The sequence below is a fragment of the Lytechinus pictus genome, chromosome 2, assembly GCF_037042905.1.
Source record: "Lytechinus pictus isolate F3 Inbred chromosome 2, Lp3.0, whole genome shotgun sequence".
Classification (NCBI taxonomy): domain Eukaryota; kingdom Metazoa; phylum Echinodermata; class Echinoidea; order Temnopleuroida; family Toxopneustidae; genus Lytechinus; species Lytechinus pictus.
The window spans coordinates 26,380,406-26,397,844 of NC_087246.1; the positions used below are offsets into that span (position 1 = coordinate 26,380,406).

General features: G+C 40.2%; 1 protein-coding gene across 2 annotated transcripts; it reads right to left on the bottom strand.

Annotated features, from left to right (window-relative positions):
• Positions 1 to 1,990: 1,990 nt before the first annotated feature.
• On the bottom strand, positions 1,991 to 16,919 carry LOC129254492 (zinc finger homeobox protein 3-like). Of its 2 annotated transcripts, none has more exons than XM_054892956.2 (2): positions 7,209 to 16,919; positions 1,991 to 6,117 (listed from the first exon to the last, which is right to left on the bottom strand). In XM_054892956.2, exons 1-2 carry the CDS (start codon positions 16,848 to 16,850, stop codon positions 6,100 to 6,102), a joined length of 9,660 nt encoding a protein of 3,219 aa, XP_054748931.2. In that variant the 5' UTR covers positions 16,851 to 16,919; the 3' UTR covers positions 1,991 to 6,099. The 2 variants fall into 2 exon arrangements, with proteins under 2 accessions (XP_054748931.2, XP_054748930.2); XM_054892955.2 differs by having other exon boundaries at positions 1,991 to 6,145.
• Between the last annotated feature and the right edge of the window lie 520 nt (positions 16,920 to 17,439).

A 17,439-nucleotide genomic window follows, 5' to 3' on the forward strand; every position in this document is an offset into this window, starting at 1 on the left:
AGTCGTATGTGATTAATATAATTTGACATCTCTGGGCCCCGTCTTATAAAGAGTTCGATCAATCACAACTATGGACGGCCAGCAACGTCAACATCTAAAATGCAAATTTGTTTAAAATATTTTCTAGATATGATGCATATTCATACATTCATCATTCTCTCAAAGATTCAGTTTGATTCTCTTTGTTAAGGACATTGTGGACATTTCTTTGAGAAAAAAATTATGACGTTGACAGATTTCCATATACTTGAGGTTGATCGGGTCAATCGTAACTCTGTAAGACGGGGTCCAGATCAGGGAAGCGTTTCATGAAAGGACGTTTTATCAGACAAGTCCCACTTTATCTGACAGTTACCATAGGAACAGTGCCTCTCAGCCAATCAACATCAGGGAAAGATGTCAGATCTGACAACTTGTCAGATGAAAATGTTGATGAATGACCCCCCTGATGTTCAAATAAATGTATGTAGATGTCAAACCTCTAGTGCTTATTAAAATGAGTTCTTTTTTAATAAATAGATGACAACAAAACAATGGTGACAATAATACATGAATTGAACAAGGAAGAAGAAGTGATAGATGTTTGAAATGTGACATAGGTTCGGAAATATGACATCTCTTAATTGACCACCCATCTACCAACCGTCCCCCCATTTATATATACTGTAATTTGCAGGGCTTTGCGTTTTTTTCGTGGTAACCTTTTTCCTAAAAACAGTAATCAAAATGTAATTCAAATATGATATTGTCATATTTCACTCATCGTCTGGAGTAAAAAATAAAAAAAATCATATATTAGAAATGCTTATGAATTGGAGAAAATGGAGTTGTCCTTGTCCTATAACACAATGATATTACTTATCTGAACAATTTAAATTATCTTGAAAAATCACTTTCTTATTGTTAGGCCATTTATGTTAAAACATATCTATGTGCTTCTCCAAATCTCATTTCTTTTAAAACAACTTTTCATTTGGTTTCTATTTGCCTTTAAATGAGATGAACTTGCTGTGTTTAGTTCGACATTGAGCGAGACCTCGCTTGTTAAGATGCAGAGAATGAAGTCAAATACTAATTAGCAATGCATAGATTGGCACCTTAATCCTCCCCAAGAAATCAACCCACTATACATATTAATAGTTTAATTTCCATATATTCTAAGCTACCTTCGTCTGTAACTTATCCAAAAAAAAATTGATAATGGGGATTAGTTCAGGAAGGGTGAAACATCAACTACGCTGAAATATATTTTTCTTTTATCATTATTATCACGATGAAAATATAAGTTAAGATGGCTCGGCTTAAAATGCACATTTCATGGAAGTGTCCAGACAAACCCCACATGATTTATTTATAGCAACATCTTGTAAATGACATCACTATCGGTGTATCGATTTCCCCCGTAAAGACCTCGATGTTGGTAAAAGCTTGTCACCATCATCATGATCACCGCTCCACGATAATTATCTGGGCAATTCTATGAAGTATGTATTCCGACCTATGTATATGTATATCGGAATTTAGCAATATAAATTCAGAATAATTATTATGCGAGATCTTCCTGAAGTGATTTGTCCCCATTTTATAGTTCATATGAAATCACTTATAATGCTCTTGCATTATCATGGGTTGGCCAGTTCTGTATGGGTTGGTCAGTTCTGGAGAAACACAGGGTCTGATGTATTGAAAATTTGATTTTATGGAATTTTCATCATCACCCATCATCATTGCCACCACCAACACCATCATCATCACATCACCACCACCACAATTATCATCACCAGAACTATCATCAATACCCACCACCACCATCACAAGAACCATCATAACCATCATCATCATCATCATCAATATCATCACCACCACCACCACCATTATCACCACCAAAAGTATCATCACCATCATCAATATCATCATCATCATCATCAATATCAATATCATAAATAATCTTCACAACAATATAAAGAATGAATCTCATCACAACCGAACATCATTTTTTCATGTAAACACATGGCTGGCAGATTTTTTTTATTTAATTTTTTTCTTCGTTAGACATAATTCTTAGCAAGCGGTTATAATATCAATACAGAAACATGCAGTAAACCCCCATACAAAAAAAGATTTTGGGTACATGATGCAGCTTAATCAACATGGTCTCGATTTTTGTTCTAATATCACATGACAAATACAGTGCTAATAGGTACCTTTATATCCAGTCGTATTACATTTATTTACAAGCTTACTCATATAAGCTTCTCTCTCTCACTCGCTCTCACACACACCCCTTTCATAATCACAGTAATAGTCTACCTCCGAATGATCCTACTAAACACACAACTATTCTCCGCTGTTACACCTTTTTAATTTTCAAACGACATGACATGAGCTTACAAGATAATTAACATGGAAGGAATGGGAAGGGTGGAGGGGGGGGCTCTGCATTTTAAAAAGTTTTGGCAATTAGCTTGTGTTTTTGGATTCTTTCTATAATTCATATCTAATCTTGCAAAAATAAAGGCATTTAGTTGCCGATCCTCTGATCCTCTGTGAGTCGCGACTGAATATTTAGAAAGTAGGTTGGGTGAGAGACAGGTTTAAGGTGGTTGTCTGGGAGATCTGTCACCACCAAATCTTCAATAAATCTCTTATTCACTGCCTTTCTACAAATATCTTTCTGATGTCCAATTAGTAAGAGTACTTTAGGAATATTATGAGGTATCATTTAACTCTCCACAATGTAGTTTCCTTCTATAACATGAAAGCAAAACATAATATTAGGAACCAAAAATGAGATAGAGAGGGGGAAAGAAAAAGCCTCATTACTTGCTATCTACAAAAAAAAAAGAAAACATATGTACTATACAAAACTGCTTTGTAAGCATATTAGCTTGGGCATTAAATGCCTAGTGTTTCCTACAATACAAAAAAAAAATAGTCAGGAATACAAACATAATATCAGTTAGTAGTACGTATAAATGTGACAACAAAATGAAATATAATAAAGCATTTTTTAAAAAGGTGCTGCGTGAAACACAGTGGTGATAGTCAAAACTTGTGCATGCCTTTTCTAACATGTCTATATCTTATTTACTTTTACTTCTAGTTTGGCCCATTTTTGCATTTAACATGATAAGCAAGTCAATTAAAAAACACATTTAAGCACCGTTATACAAGGTAAATTCAAATGATGTAAATATATATATAATATGTAAATACACGCAGCAACTAGGGAAAAAAGTCTCTTCATACAATGGATGATAAATACAATGACTAACATACATGTAGTACAAAAATCTACAATTTACACACAAAAATAATCTGTGTAATACTTCATTTCATCTCCTATGCATTATATACCATGCGTTTTACACGGATCGACTAACATCTAAATAATCCTTGCATCAATATCTCAATATAATATCAACAACTTTTGTGACACAATTTTGTCCATTTCAGTTTTTAAATTGACTTATTTCTTCACTCGGAACCCAATGCTTCATTTGAGTTCTATAAAAAGCTCAGTCTTCACAGATTCACTGAAAAAAATATCAAGTCACATTTTGAAAAGATTAAAGAGTTCTTTCATGTGATTCCTATGTTCATGAAGCAAAATTGAAGCTTTCAGATCTTTAAAAAAAATTGCCAGCCTCTTTGGTGATTCACAAACCATGGTGATAAATGCCACGGTGGTCCGAAATCATAAAGTACCAACATCTTACTATCTCTTACCACTTCTGGCAACATAAATCAAATTCACATGTTAAAGGTGGCATCGTCCCTATGTCAAAGGTCAATTCTAACCGTTGAAGCTTTTCTAAATATGGGGGACACATAACAGACTGTAGACAAGGTCACTTGCTGACATCACATATAACACACACAGACTTTCTCAAAGGCTAGTCTTTCTATCCACAATAGGTTGGGTATTTTTTTAAATATTATTTCACGACCAGACCACGTTTAGAATATGCAGCAGCGGCACATGGACCTCCTAGAAGACTAGCATTAGCCTCAAACCAAGGTGAAAAAGCACACTACTATATAAAGTCATACATAAATGGTGCGTAGTAGATACTCCTGTATTTCATCTTGGTCTATCTTTATCTAAATCTTTACATTCAATATACTGCCTACGTAAGCAAGGTGTACAACATATATTCATGGTGCATATCATTTCATTTTTAGTCTTTTTATTTACAGGTTTTGCCTAAAATTAGGCAGCATTTTATACATTTTTTCTCAATATTCACAAGTATACAAGAGACAATCTTTCATCATGAGGTTTATTTTTTGCTTAAAACTTTGTTATAAATTTCTTTACACTAAACAGATTTTCCCACTCTAAGAGAAAATTTGGCAATGTTAATAAGACAATGTAGAAATTGAAATGAACAAATAATTAATAACAAAATGCCCATGGTGACATCGATCATTATTCCATTCATTCATTGTCCAAGATTAGAGCACTGAATACCATTATATATTATTCAAATTTGAATTAATTTATGAGGAACTTGCAACCCCCGAAACAAAACATGGACAAGCCCCCATACAATTGTTAATTTTCCTTTTTTTCAGAGTAAGTAAGGATAATTGTTGCATAAGCTCCCAATGAATTTGTTATAAAAGTAAATGAATGTTACATTATCTATAATACAATACTTGGTCACAGAGAGGTATTCAAATTAATAAGATCATAAACAGGTGTCCTTTAAGTAGAAGTATTTTAAACAGAAGAAAAATAAAACACTGACACATCGACTTAGGACAGAACACATTTCTCTTGAAAATATATGTATCTCTCAGCCTCAAGGAACAATGAAAAAAAAAAAAAAGATTTCATGGTGAATAATTTGGTCATTTCATAATCTCAACAATGAAAAAAAGTTCATTTGGAATACTGATATATATATAATTTCATCATCACTTTAAAAACACAAACTCTATAACGACTACCCGCAGTACTATCCAAATAAATTGGCTGGTTCCTACAAAAAAATGCACATTCATTCAGCCATTGTTCTTCAAGCTTTAGGGAATACCTCTTGAAACATAAGCAGTGATAAATCTTGGCATATTCTTTATTTTCTTTCTCTGAAAAGAGATTAAAATCATGAGATCTTCATTTGGCATTCTCTTTATCACAATCCGACATATAATTTTGGCATTAAAAAAAAAAACTCACTTTCCTAATGAGATACTAGAGGTAGATGCTCTACGTTACCAAGCCTTGGCAAGTCTCTTCTACTTCATTATGCTATTCCTTGCCTGCCTTCTCTGCACCAACACACTATGTATACAATACTTCTATAAACCTCATTTCAATTTGGCACACATTGTTTGACTACTTCTCATCTGTCCAATGTCTTCACATGTAGCACATACAGTCTTCAGCATTGAAGATAATATCGCGTTTCTAAAACAGCTAACCAAAGGCAAGCACCCTTCAATAATTGAAGAAAAACTTGCATGAACTCAAACAAAAAGGAAGATTATTGGTCATATTATCATATAAATTTTTCATACTTTGCTGAATAAATCTTTTCCTGAATGAAAAAAAACTTTGAAGAGTTTAACTCTTTGAATGTGAGTGGGAGTGAGCATTAAGATGTTTTTGATGACGCTTTTCTTTCTTTTCTAACTTTCTAGCGAGCTTGTGTTGATGCGTGGGGGTCTTAATATGCATCTTAACGTCTTCAGGAGTGAACAGCGCCTCCCGGGGACACAATTGGCACAAGAATCGGTTGGACGGCAGCTTCTCGACAGTTTCCTCTACATTGACCACTTTACCCATAAAGCACTTGGTGACCTGATGAGAGGTCACCAGGTCAACGTCTGTAAAAACACGTTCACATTTCTTACAAAGATAGCGATTTGTGGAGGAATTGGGCTGTAGAATGTAATCCTTTTCTTTATGTTTGTCACCGTGTTTTGACTTGTGGTGATGGTGATGGTGGTGGTGTGATGATGATGAGGAGGACGATGATGATGATGCCGTTGGCGTTTGCTTTGTTTGTTGCTGCTGTTTCTGAGGCTGCTGCTGTTGCTGCTCCTGATGTTGCTTTAGTAGTTGCTGTTGTTCTTCTGGAGTTTTTCCCATCAGGCCATGTAACTGTGCTGCAGCGAGGGGGTTGGAAGCATAGGCCTGTTACAGAAATAATAGACATGCAAACAAACAGTCCAAAAGTGACACAACAAAACACAACAAACTAAAAAAGGAACGAAAATGGGGCTACATATCAAAGGAATGTACTGGAGAGGATGTAAGTAAAGGCCATCAAACAATACAAATAAATGATTTGAGAAATACTAGATAACTATCAGATTTTATATTAGAATTGGTCAACACTTCACTGCAAGAGGGATACCAAAAAGAAATTGACCCAAAACAAATATCTTTAGGAATGGGTGGTACTAGTCTTAGAAAACAACATAAAACAATAAGACAAAAAAAAAACATTTGAGATGAAACTTAAGCGTGCATTTCTTTACAAAATCCATTTGTTTTAGGATAAGACACGCCAAATGACAAAGAACTCTAATTAGACATGCAAAGAAATAAAAAACACTCATGCATCATGCCAACAAGGACAGCCAAAACTCAAATGAATAAGATAATAAAGAGCATAATTTGGATATTTTTCTTGTTCCTTCGCATCTTCAAATGGTGGTATGTTTTCATATAAATTTCTATATCATGCAGTAATCCAATTAAAATCAAATAGTGACATCCTAAGATTATATAAGAATAAAAAAAGAAGTGCATTTTTTAATATGACTGGCTTGTCATCTTAACTTATGACTAGACCTGAAGAACAATGATGCTTTAATTATCCTAATTTTATTCTTAGGCAATCACGGACATTGGTTAACATTAAAGAGGTGTAATTCAGAAGAATCCTGATGTGTATTGCATTAGTAATGTTCACACAAGTCAATAAAAAACACCCAGGAAAAAATAAAAATGTGCAGGCAATCATAGGGATAATTGTTAAAAATAAAACTTGTAACAAAAAGAGTATATGAACTGAAATTGGGACGGTTTTTCTGGTCATTTTTACATTTTCACTAATTAAGCACTAAATATTGATTTCTTTAAAGGTGCAACTCACAAACACAGGTAGCAATAGCAAGTTACATCTCAAATTAATGTTAACCAATGTCTTTATATGACAATTGAGGCTGTGATTTGCCTGGTGTCAACTTACCTGTAATATATGAGGAGGGATGGCTGTTGATGAGGCAGCAGCAGCTGCAGCATGTTCCTGAGCATAGAGCATCTCCAGACCAACCGGGTAGACGGGATACATCATAGGTACCTGGGCATAGTAAGGAGGCAATCCACCATAGAGATATGACATCAAGGCAGCATCATTGGGATTGACACCCATCTGAGCAGCAGCTGCAGCAGCAGCCGCAGAGGTGGGTACAGCAGCCTGACTGGTGGAAGGTTGGGATTCTCCTGCTTCAGTCTTGATAGAGGACTTGACTGAAGAAGGTCTGGAGTCTTTGCCGTTCTTACTAGATGATCCCGGAGCAGCTGACTGTGAATGAGGTGGAGGTGGGGCACCAGCCGATGCTGCTACCTGCTGGAAATGAGATGCTGGTAGCTGGGGATTTAACATTTGAGCTTGCATGGCTTGGAGGGCTTGCATCTGAGCAGCTGCTACAGGATTCATGTTGAGAGAAGCAGCAACAGAAGCAGGGGAAGGACTACTCAATGGCTGGCTTGAAGAACTCGGTGCTGAATGACTACTCTTTCCTGGTTCAATTTTGGGCATGAAGAGATTGGATTCTTCAGTCTCATACTTCTCAAGTTCTTTACTAACATGAAGCTTTACATGTCTTACATGTGATTCAGTAAAGACGTGATCACGTACTGACATGGAGCTGGAATATTTCTTTTTGCAGATTTTACATTCATGGCCATCTCCAGTTGCTCCTATCATTCCAAAATGCTTGGTGACAGTACCTTTACCCTTCTTGTCTTTTGCTCGAGCGTTCTGGAACCAAACTTGGACCACTCGCCTTGGAAGCCCTATTTCTTGTCCTAGGAGTTCACACTCGTGGATGGTGGGAGTGCGGTAGTCATTATAACAATGCTTCAGGATTTTCAACTGAAGAACAGACATCTGAGTTCTGTATCTTTTCCTTTCCAGATCATCAGCATTGCTAAAAGAATCCTCGCTGCGATCCATTGAGCCAGCCTCTGAAATGGCATCTTCCCCTGTGATACTACTGGTGGGAGAGAGCAGATAGGAATCTTTCGGTAACTTGTCCAAGACTATGTCAGACTGTGCAAGAGTTCCATCACTCTCACTACCTTTATGGCTAGATATCCGTGACTGCATCTCGCTCTCATTCCGCTCCTCCCAATTCTTGTCATAAATTCTCTCATCATATTTCCTCTCCTCACTTCTGTCTCTTGAATCCCTTTGACCGTATTCGAAGGTACCCCTATCACCATCATCTGAATAAGTAAGCTGTCGACTCTCCTCACTGTACAGGTATGGATCACTGGACCTGCTATCAATGTGTCTATCATCACTGCCGACACTACTTCTACCAGCCTCCATCTCCAGCGCATGAAGCGTTTCTGGACTACATGCCTGAGCAATGATATGGTCTACCTGGGCACTGTTCTGGATCTTATCAAAATGACGCACCTTTATATGGGCCTCCAGAGCGGACTTTACCTTGAAGGCAGCTTTACAAAAGGGACATCTCATGGACGGTTGTAAGGCTGAGAGACGAAAGAGACCTTTACGTTCCCTGGCCCTGGTATTCTGGAACCAAACTTGAACAACTCTTTTCTTGAGACCAACCTCATCAGAGATCACATCCAGCATTTTACGAGTTGGATTGCTGTCTTCTTGGTATTTGGCATACAGGATGTCAAGTTGAGCTGGTGAGATGGTAGTCCGCAACCTTTTGTCTTTTTTGGGATCCGAGTCAGAACTACCCTGATCGGATGATTGTCCAGCCGCTTCATCACTTGTGTCTGAGTGCTTGGACTTTGTAGGTGAACCTGCTCCACTGGTGGTATTTAAGTAGTTGATATATTGCTCCGTCGTGAGGCCATTGAAATCATAGGGCATGTACATCATGTTGTAAGGGACCTGCTGAGGCATGTAGCTATTCATAATCTGCATCCCCATCAGATGGACTTGCTGGTGTTCTCGATATTGCTCCAATTGAGGAAAAGCCACCTTGCATTGTTCACACTTGTAATGATGTCCAGTTTTAGATGGCTTATCTCCATCTCCTTGACTTGTTTTTGATGAGGATGATGAAGAAGACGGGGACTTGTGTTCAGACTTACTCCTGGAAGGTGTTGGTGGGGTTGGCTCAGGGGTGTGCTTTGGGGTGGTTGGTTCTGGTGAAATCTTGGCAAATGGATCAGGACTCACAGAACTTAAATTAGGAGGGATTGTTGTTGGACTGTGCTGTGAGCTTCCACTGCTTGTTGTGCTTAGACTGCTGTATTTGTAGCAATGCTGTTTCTGATGCTTTATCAGTTCATAAAATCTCTGAAATACTAACATGCATTTGTTACATTGGTAGTTTAACCCAGGGGTACGTTTATATCTTCCACTCAAGCCATCTGGCTCAGGATTCCCTTCTGGAGCAGCTTGATTTTCAAACATCTTCCTTGCTTTTTGTCTGGCATTCTGGAACCATACTACAATAACTCTTGGACTGAGGTTCAGCATTCTAGACAGGTGATCCAGGTCATCATCTTTTGGGTAAGCATTGCTTTCAAAAAACTCCTGAAGGACTTTAATCTGGTAGTCAGTAAACCTTGTCCTCCCAGAACGGCGCATTGATTTTGAATCACAAGAGCCAGCAGAACTACCAGAATGATTGGTGGGGGAAATTACACAGCGTGGAGCCATTGGCGAGATTGGAGATGACAGAGGAGAAGTCATGTCTGATATACTAGAAGTTGGGGTATTAGGAGCTGAGGTGACAGTATGAGGTACAGCAGCATTTGGCATTGAGATTCTAAGGTGCTTATCAGAAAGAAAGTCCTCATTTTGCATCATCATCATATTCCTCTTAGAATCTTCGACCTCTTTGTTCATACTTTCCTCCTTTGAATCTTTGATTTCATCCATGACTGTGTCACGTTGGTATTCCTGATGCTCCTCTGGAGCTACATGTGGAATTTTACGTTCCTCTGCAGCAGTTTCCATCTCAGATGTTTCTTGTTTTGGCAGAGATGGTTCCGGCATGACTGAAATGATGGGGCTCATAGGCTTAGGTTCCTTCATAGCAGTGGCTGGAGGTAATGTGGCCAAAGCTTGTGCCGCAGCTGCGGCTGCAGCAGCTGCTGCAGCTGCACCAGGTGGCGGGGTCTGTGGAAGAGGAAGGGGAACTTCTTGCTTGTATGGTTTGACCATGGCCTGTTCAGCTAGAAATCTCATGCTGGGGCTAGTAGATGCTCTAAATGGATCTACTTCTATGTGTTCCTTTTCCATATCCCTAGCAGTTCTTTTCTCTGATGATCCACCAGCCAGAACTTCACTACTTTCCCGCTTCTTAGCTCTGTCAACATCCAACAGTGATGTCGTTGGAGGATTATTGAAGTTATATGGGGAGTCTTTATTCCTTTGCCTCTCTTTGAATAATGTGTTTCTGAACCAGTGCTTGATGACTTTGTGAGGCAGACCTGATTTTGCAGACATCTCAGCGATTGCTTCTTCTGATGGAGAATTGTTAATGTCGAAGTAAGCTCTGAGGATTTTCAGCTGATCATCAGTGATTCTTGTACGTGCTCGTTTTGGAGACTTCTGTTGAAGGTAGTTTGGATCTAGGTATGGTGGTAGTTGCTGCATACCTGCTGGACTGATACTTGGCTGCTGAGGAAGGTTGTGCATGTGTTGAACACCAGGTACAGCAGAAACCGGAAATGGTGGGGTCGCTGTGGGTGGTGTCACTGAGGCACCAGTTGAACTAGGAGACTGCATAGCTTGCATCATGGCTAGCTGATATGGGCTAACAGGAAAAACTTGAGGCGGCGGTGGTGGTGGTGGTGGGGGCATAACCTCAGAGGCTGACTGATCTTGATTCGTTGACATGTGTTCACCTGGGTTTGTAACATGTCCATTTACAAGAGCTTCTTTTATATCTTCTTTTTCTGCTTTGATAGGTTGATCTAGTTTGACAGGATTTGATTTTTCTTCTAGCTGCAGACCAGTTTCCTCATCTGTTCTTGATAAATCATCATCATCTTCATCTTCTTCATCCTTCAGTTCATCTTTGAACAACTGTGTGTACTTCTCAATCACTTCATTTGGTAACAACTTCTTGTGAATCTCTTCCATATGAGCCTTGTACACCCAGATGCTAGAGAACTCCTTCCTGCATCCTTCACAGAAAAACTTATCCTCATAAGCTATACTAGATGGCAGACCCATTGCAGACTCATTGAATTGCTGAACAAGATCAAAACCATAGCTTTCCAGTAACTTGCGTTGAATAGCTGATGTCCTTATCCTCCTAGCATTGGGTGCTTCTATAGGCTTTGAAACAACACTTGTTGTGACAGTGGTAGTAGCTGGGGTCACTGATGTACTCGCTGAGGAAAGCTTCTCTGACGTAGGTGTGGTTGCTGTACTGGTACTTGATGCTGGGGCTTTTGGACAGGTCTGCTGATGTTGAACTAGTGCTTCGTGACTTGGTAGCACTGAGCCACATAGAGCACATGAATACATACTGGGTGAGAGTGGAATCTGGGCAGGATACATCATGGCAGCCGAAGGAGAGAAGCTCTGCATCAACATCATTGATAAATCTTGTGAGAGCAATGCAGCAACATTTGGGTCAGTATTCTGACCAGCAACACCAGAAAGCTGAGCGGCAATCTGTTGTTGTAACTGTGCTTGATGAAGTTGCTGCAGTTGCAAGGCTTGTTGAAACTGAAACTGTTGGTAGTAGGCTTGTTGAGCCTGCAGATGAGCCTGTTGAGCTTGTAACAACTGCTGTTGATGTTGAGGAGGGACTTCAGTATTGGCTGCAGGAGACTTTGAAGGTTGTGGTTGGAGTGGTTTCTGCTGCTGATGTTTCTGTTTTTGCTGCTGTTGTTGCTGCTGGATAGGGTTTGGTGATGGTGTAGGGAGGATGGTTCCACCAACACCAATAACTAATTGTTCTCCTTCTTCCTTGTCTGTAGTACTACTAGAAGTGTCTTGTTTGGCAGCTCTGCTCTGATGTAAGACAGATCTCATGTGAGTGTCAAGTGTTGATTGTTGACTGTAAGCAACCTTGCATAGACCACATTTGAAGGGTTTGTTATCTCCATGATCATTAGGAACCTCTGGTTCAATAGGCTCATTCAAACTCAGTTTCAGCTTATGGAGGTGAGATACAGAGTTGTAGTGAACAAGAAGAATGCTCTTTTGGGTAAATGATTCTCGACAGACATCACATTTGTATGGCCGATTAGGGTCCATGTACTTATCCATAGAAAACGTCTGTGCAGCCCGATCTCCTTTGCGATGGAAAACGGTTTTGTTATGGCTACTCAGCTCACTCTGTTTGGAGAATCCAACTCGACATCTCTGACACTTGTACTTCTTGAAAGGATCCATGAAGCTACCTTCTTCTGGTTTAGGTCCATCCATCTCCATATCATCCATGTCTCCATCCCAGCTACCATCTGTGCCATTACAGCCAGCGAATGGATCCTCAAGCTTGAATAAATTTTGTTGGTCCATTTCCGGAGCTTGATCATTTGGTCCACTGTGGAGCAGTCCAGCAATATCACCATTTGGCATAGAGGTTAGCATCTGCAAGACATCTGCCTGATTCAGGTCTGGGTGGGTTAGTTCCAAGTGACTCTGTAGGTTTGACATTGAACGGAAGACTTTCTGACATACCACACACTTGAGGTTGACTTGCCCAGGGTTTGCTTCTGGAATGGACGCCTCAGGCTTGTTGCCTGGAAGCTGATGTCGTTTCACATGGATTTCCTTAAAATGGACTTGCAAACCAGATGCAGTCTTAAAATACTGATTACAGCCTTTCTTCCAACACAAGAAACCAGGGCCATTGGGTGTGTCCTGTTCTTTCAAAGGACAGAATTCACTTTGATGACTATAAAGTTGGTCGATGTTGGAGAAGTTCTTATGGCAATTTTGGCACCTGTAAAGGTCTACTCCATCAGCTTCACTGACTGTTGATGACGATTGCTGAGATAATGGACGAGGAGAGGCTCCAATTTCAGCTGCTTCGATCCCGTGAGTGGATGGTGGTCTTGATTCTGTTTTTGATGCAGCTTCACTTGGTTGAGTTGCAGTTGCAACAGCATTGGCAGGTGGAGCTCCATGGAATGTTGGCACGTTCTCTGATGTCTCCACTGACATGACCAAGCGTTGTATGCAGTCTCTTGATACACTGTGGGAGTCCATGAGATGAACTTCCAAGTTGATACGGTTGGTGCAGATCTCTTGGCAGAGTGGACAGCGAAGAACAGAGGCAGGTTTCAAACTATGCTGAGACATCACGTGGGCAGTGATTCGTTGTTGGTCCACACAGCTGTATTTACAATATGGACAGGAGAATATTTGTGTAGTAGTGTGACCCCTGATATCAGCTTTCCCACTTGCACTTGAAGGAGTTCCTGGTTTACTCAAGTTCTCTGGTTGCTCACTGCTATTAAGGATACTTGAAATGTTACCTTGTTCCTCAGGTATAGATTCTGCAGATGGTGGTCTTTCTTTCTTTGAGAGATCTAAAGCACCATCTCCTGCTGGCTGTGATCCTTCAGCTTCTGTGCTCTGACCGTCTTGTTTGACTTGTTTAGCTTCATTCTTCAGATGTTGTACTGATTGGATGTGCTGCATCAAGTTAAACTTGGTACGGGTATAAAAGCTGCATAGAGGACAGTGGAAGCGGCGTGTCTCAACGTTCATGGTGATGTTGATGCTCTGCATGTGTCTGAAAAGCTTGAGACTGGTCTCGTGTCGATAGTTGTTGGGGTGGGCATGAGCACGTAGTTTGTCCACACTGTGAGTGTAGAAGTCACAAGCATTGCATCTCACTTGGACTGGGTTACCAACATTCATGTACTTCAGTCGCCATTCATTATGCTTGCCACCTTCCCTGATGTGGTTGAAGAGCTGGAGTTTTTGCTGATGTTTATCGGTCTTTAAATGAAGCTGGAAGTTGGCCTTGACTTGGGTGGAATAGTTACACAGCATACACTGCTGCATGTCACCAATGATAGCTCTCCATAGAGCCATGTTGGGTTCACTGCGGTCTCTGTGCACGTGGATGTGGAGTTCCTCAATGTTCTCTGTGTTGAAATTGTTACAGATTGAGCACTGATAGAGTGTAAGAGGTTCATTCTTGGCTGGATCATCTGGAGTGTTTGGATGAGGAGCAGCAGCGGCAGCTTCCTGGACATTCATACCCATAGCCATGTTGTTCATCCACGAGCTGTAAGCTACAGGATCATACTGATACTGAGACATCATTGCTTGCATATCCATCATGCTCGGGTCTTGACCATGCATAACAGGCATCATAGAATTCTGTCCAAGCATCATATACATGGATTCCTCGGGAGGCATTCCACCAATGTTGTTATGCATCTCTCGTTGCATCTGCGATACATTCTGCTGGATGGCCATCATGTTGTGGATGTGCTTCTCACTGGTCATGTGGATACGGAGATTCCTTGCGACATTTGTCTCATAGTCGCATACGTCGCACCTCCATGTCTGTTTGTGCTTGGGTTTGGCAGCCTGGGCTAGATCATTCATCTTATGATGCATGAAGATGTGATCACTGCCATTCTGTAATTCCTGCATGTTGTTCAGATGCTTATCAGACTGCATGTGGATACTCAGGTTGCCCTTGGTTGTTGTGGAATAATTACATATTTCACAGCGATATGGTTTGTATCCACAGGTGTAAGATTCCCCTCTGGAAAGCCTTGGATGAGGTTGGTTAGACTCACAGTATATACACTTTGATTCAGTTTCTGGATGTTTCTCCTTCATGTGAGCCTCTAATGTCTGTTGGTATTTGTAGTGCCAATTACATTTGGGGCATTTCAGAGTCTTGCATGAATTTCTTGAGTGCATCATGGTCATGTGACCTCCAAGAGAACGTGATGAACCAAGTACCATATCACATTTAGGGCATTCCACACTACCAGTGACGGATGGATCATGATTGTGAGGGATATCATCTTCATCTTCCATGCTTGAAGAAGCGTGCTCACCTTCCATATACGCCTCCTTGATGTTATTGTTGTTGGATAGAGATCTTGATGCATCGTCCATGGGGTCAGCCTCTTTATTTTGGACATGGTTTGGTGATTTATTCTCTAGACCTCCATCACTGGGAGCAGACATTCTTCGGTGAAGCACTTGTTGCAGGTTTGCCTTGGCAGTATCTATTTCAGTTGATTGATATCTTTCATCTTGAGTGTCTGTGGTGCATGGACGATGGGACACCTGAGAGTCCTCTGCACTTTTGGATGTTTCACTGGTGTCCTGCCTTTCTTCTTTCACAGCAGTACTGTTGTGGAGCAATCCTGCTGCTGCATATTGCATATCAATGGGTAAAATGTTGGTGTCCAAGCGTGCGCAGGCATCCTCTGAGGTAGTTGAGATGGTAGTGGTGGTGGTGTTTGGTGTAGTACTGATGGCGACTGAGACAGGATACATGTAGCTTACATTGGAATTGGCACTTGAGTACACAGACTGCCCAAGACTTCCAGGGGGTTGTAATCTCAGGTTGGCTATACTGTGGGCTGCTTGTTGCTGTTGTTTGGCCTTGGGCTCCAAGAAGGATAAGAGTGGCTCTTTCTCTTTTCCTAAACCTTGAATGATGGCTGACTGATCTTTCTTTGCCATGATCTGTTTCTCTTTCTCATTCAATGTCATTTTGTGTTCATGAGTTGCATGCGTCATAAAAGATTTGGCAAAACCGAATGAGAGTTTACAAAGAAAACACATGAGAATTGGCTTTCCAACAGAAGCACCTCCAAAGCTTTGTTTGTTTTCTTTCTCACAATCTACATTGTCTTCACTTTCAGCCCTGTTTCTGACATCATAGACTTTGAAGCTGTGTACAATAGGTGTTCCATAAGGGCCCGACATCCCTGGCCCATAGCTGGATACACTGCCCATGGTCATATATCCTGGGATATGTAAAGCATTCACAATTCCTGGCAGTACACTCATATTACCATGCTCCTTTAACAGTTTAGTCATTTCATTCTCAGTACTCTCAACTGGAGCCAGGGAGTTCCCTTCCTTCTCTGATCGCTCATTGCCATCGATGAGATACGCTGAGCCATCGGGCTGGTAGACAATCTCCCCTTGAAAGTTTTCTGCATCACTGAGTTCACTTTCATTCCCACTCACAGACAAGAGTCTATCATCATCTTCAGCCAAACCCGCCTCACAGGTGGTCATGATGCAGCTATGTTCCATATATATTTGTAGATCAGTAAACTTATTCAAACACTTGCTACAGGTGACTTCACGGACAGTTCCTGGTGACTCCTCAGTATCTCCTACTTCACCATCCTCATTGCTCATATCATTATAACCAAGGGAATCCTCCGCTCCCATATCCATCGTCAGGTCCTCATCTTTGTTTTCATGAAGATTGTTTCCATGATGATAGTTCTTCACCTCACTTTCACTTGTGTCCTCAGCAATGCAGTTCTCTTGGACAATATCAGTCTGTGGCTCCTGGTCAAACCTACAATCTGCTTCGTCATCATCCGGTCCAGGATCTGATGTGAGTGGTCCAGGATCTGAATTGAGTGGTCCATCTATACCAGAGGACATAGTCTCTGTAGATGGGGTGGATTCAACTTCAGCCATGGTGATAGATGATTACTCATGGACAATGATATCATCAGTACCTTGAACAAAGAGCCCCATCAGAAATCTCCATCTAATGCACAAAACAAAGAAAAGAAAAGAAACGATCATAAGCATGGTAATATTGAGGCTTTAAAGGCTAAAGATTGGGAACCGAGTAGATATGAAGATAGAAATAATCAATAAAATCTGTGTTGCTTGTCCTTTGATATAGACATTCTCAAGATAAAACTGAAATGAAATCAATTCATTCATGTTTAGAACCTCTAGGCCTATATAATGTCTCATAATACAATATACAACTGCTAAAACAAATTTTACAGATTTTAAGTAAAAAGTTAATTACAACTCAAAGGCATTATTACAAAGCCAACAGAATAATGTTGGTATGGGCAAACAGTGAAGTGGATAATCTAGATATTGTAACATCAACCTCACATTGTTCATGTCAAAAATATAACAGTGATATAAAAAAACAAATCCAGGATTACATAGAGAAGTTAATATGTCACAGTGATTAAAATTCCTTCCACCATGATGCCCATTCCCTCACTCTCTCGCACAATCTCTCTCTTTTCATTTGATGCCA

Bases quoted from the DNA above. Each gene is read 5' to 3' on its own strand.
- LOC129254492 (XM_054892955.2), bottom strand. From the start codon at position 16,850: ATGGCTGAAGTTGAATCCACCCCATCTACAGAGACTATGTCCTCTGGT. The intron at 6,146-7,208 runs GTAAGTTGACAC...TTTCTGTAACAG, and splicing joins TCCCTCCTCATATATTACAG to GCCTATGCTTCCAACCCCCT.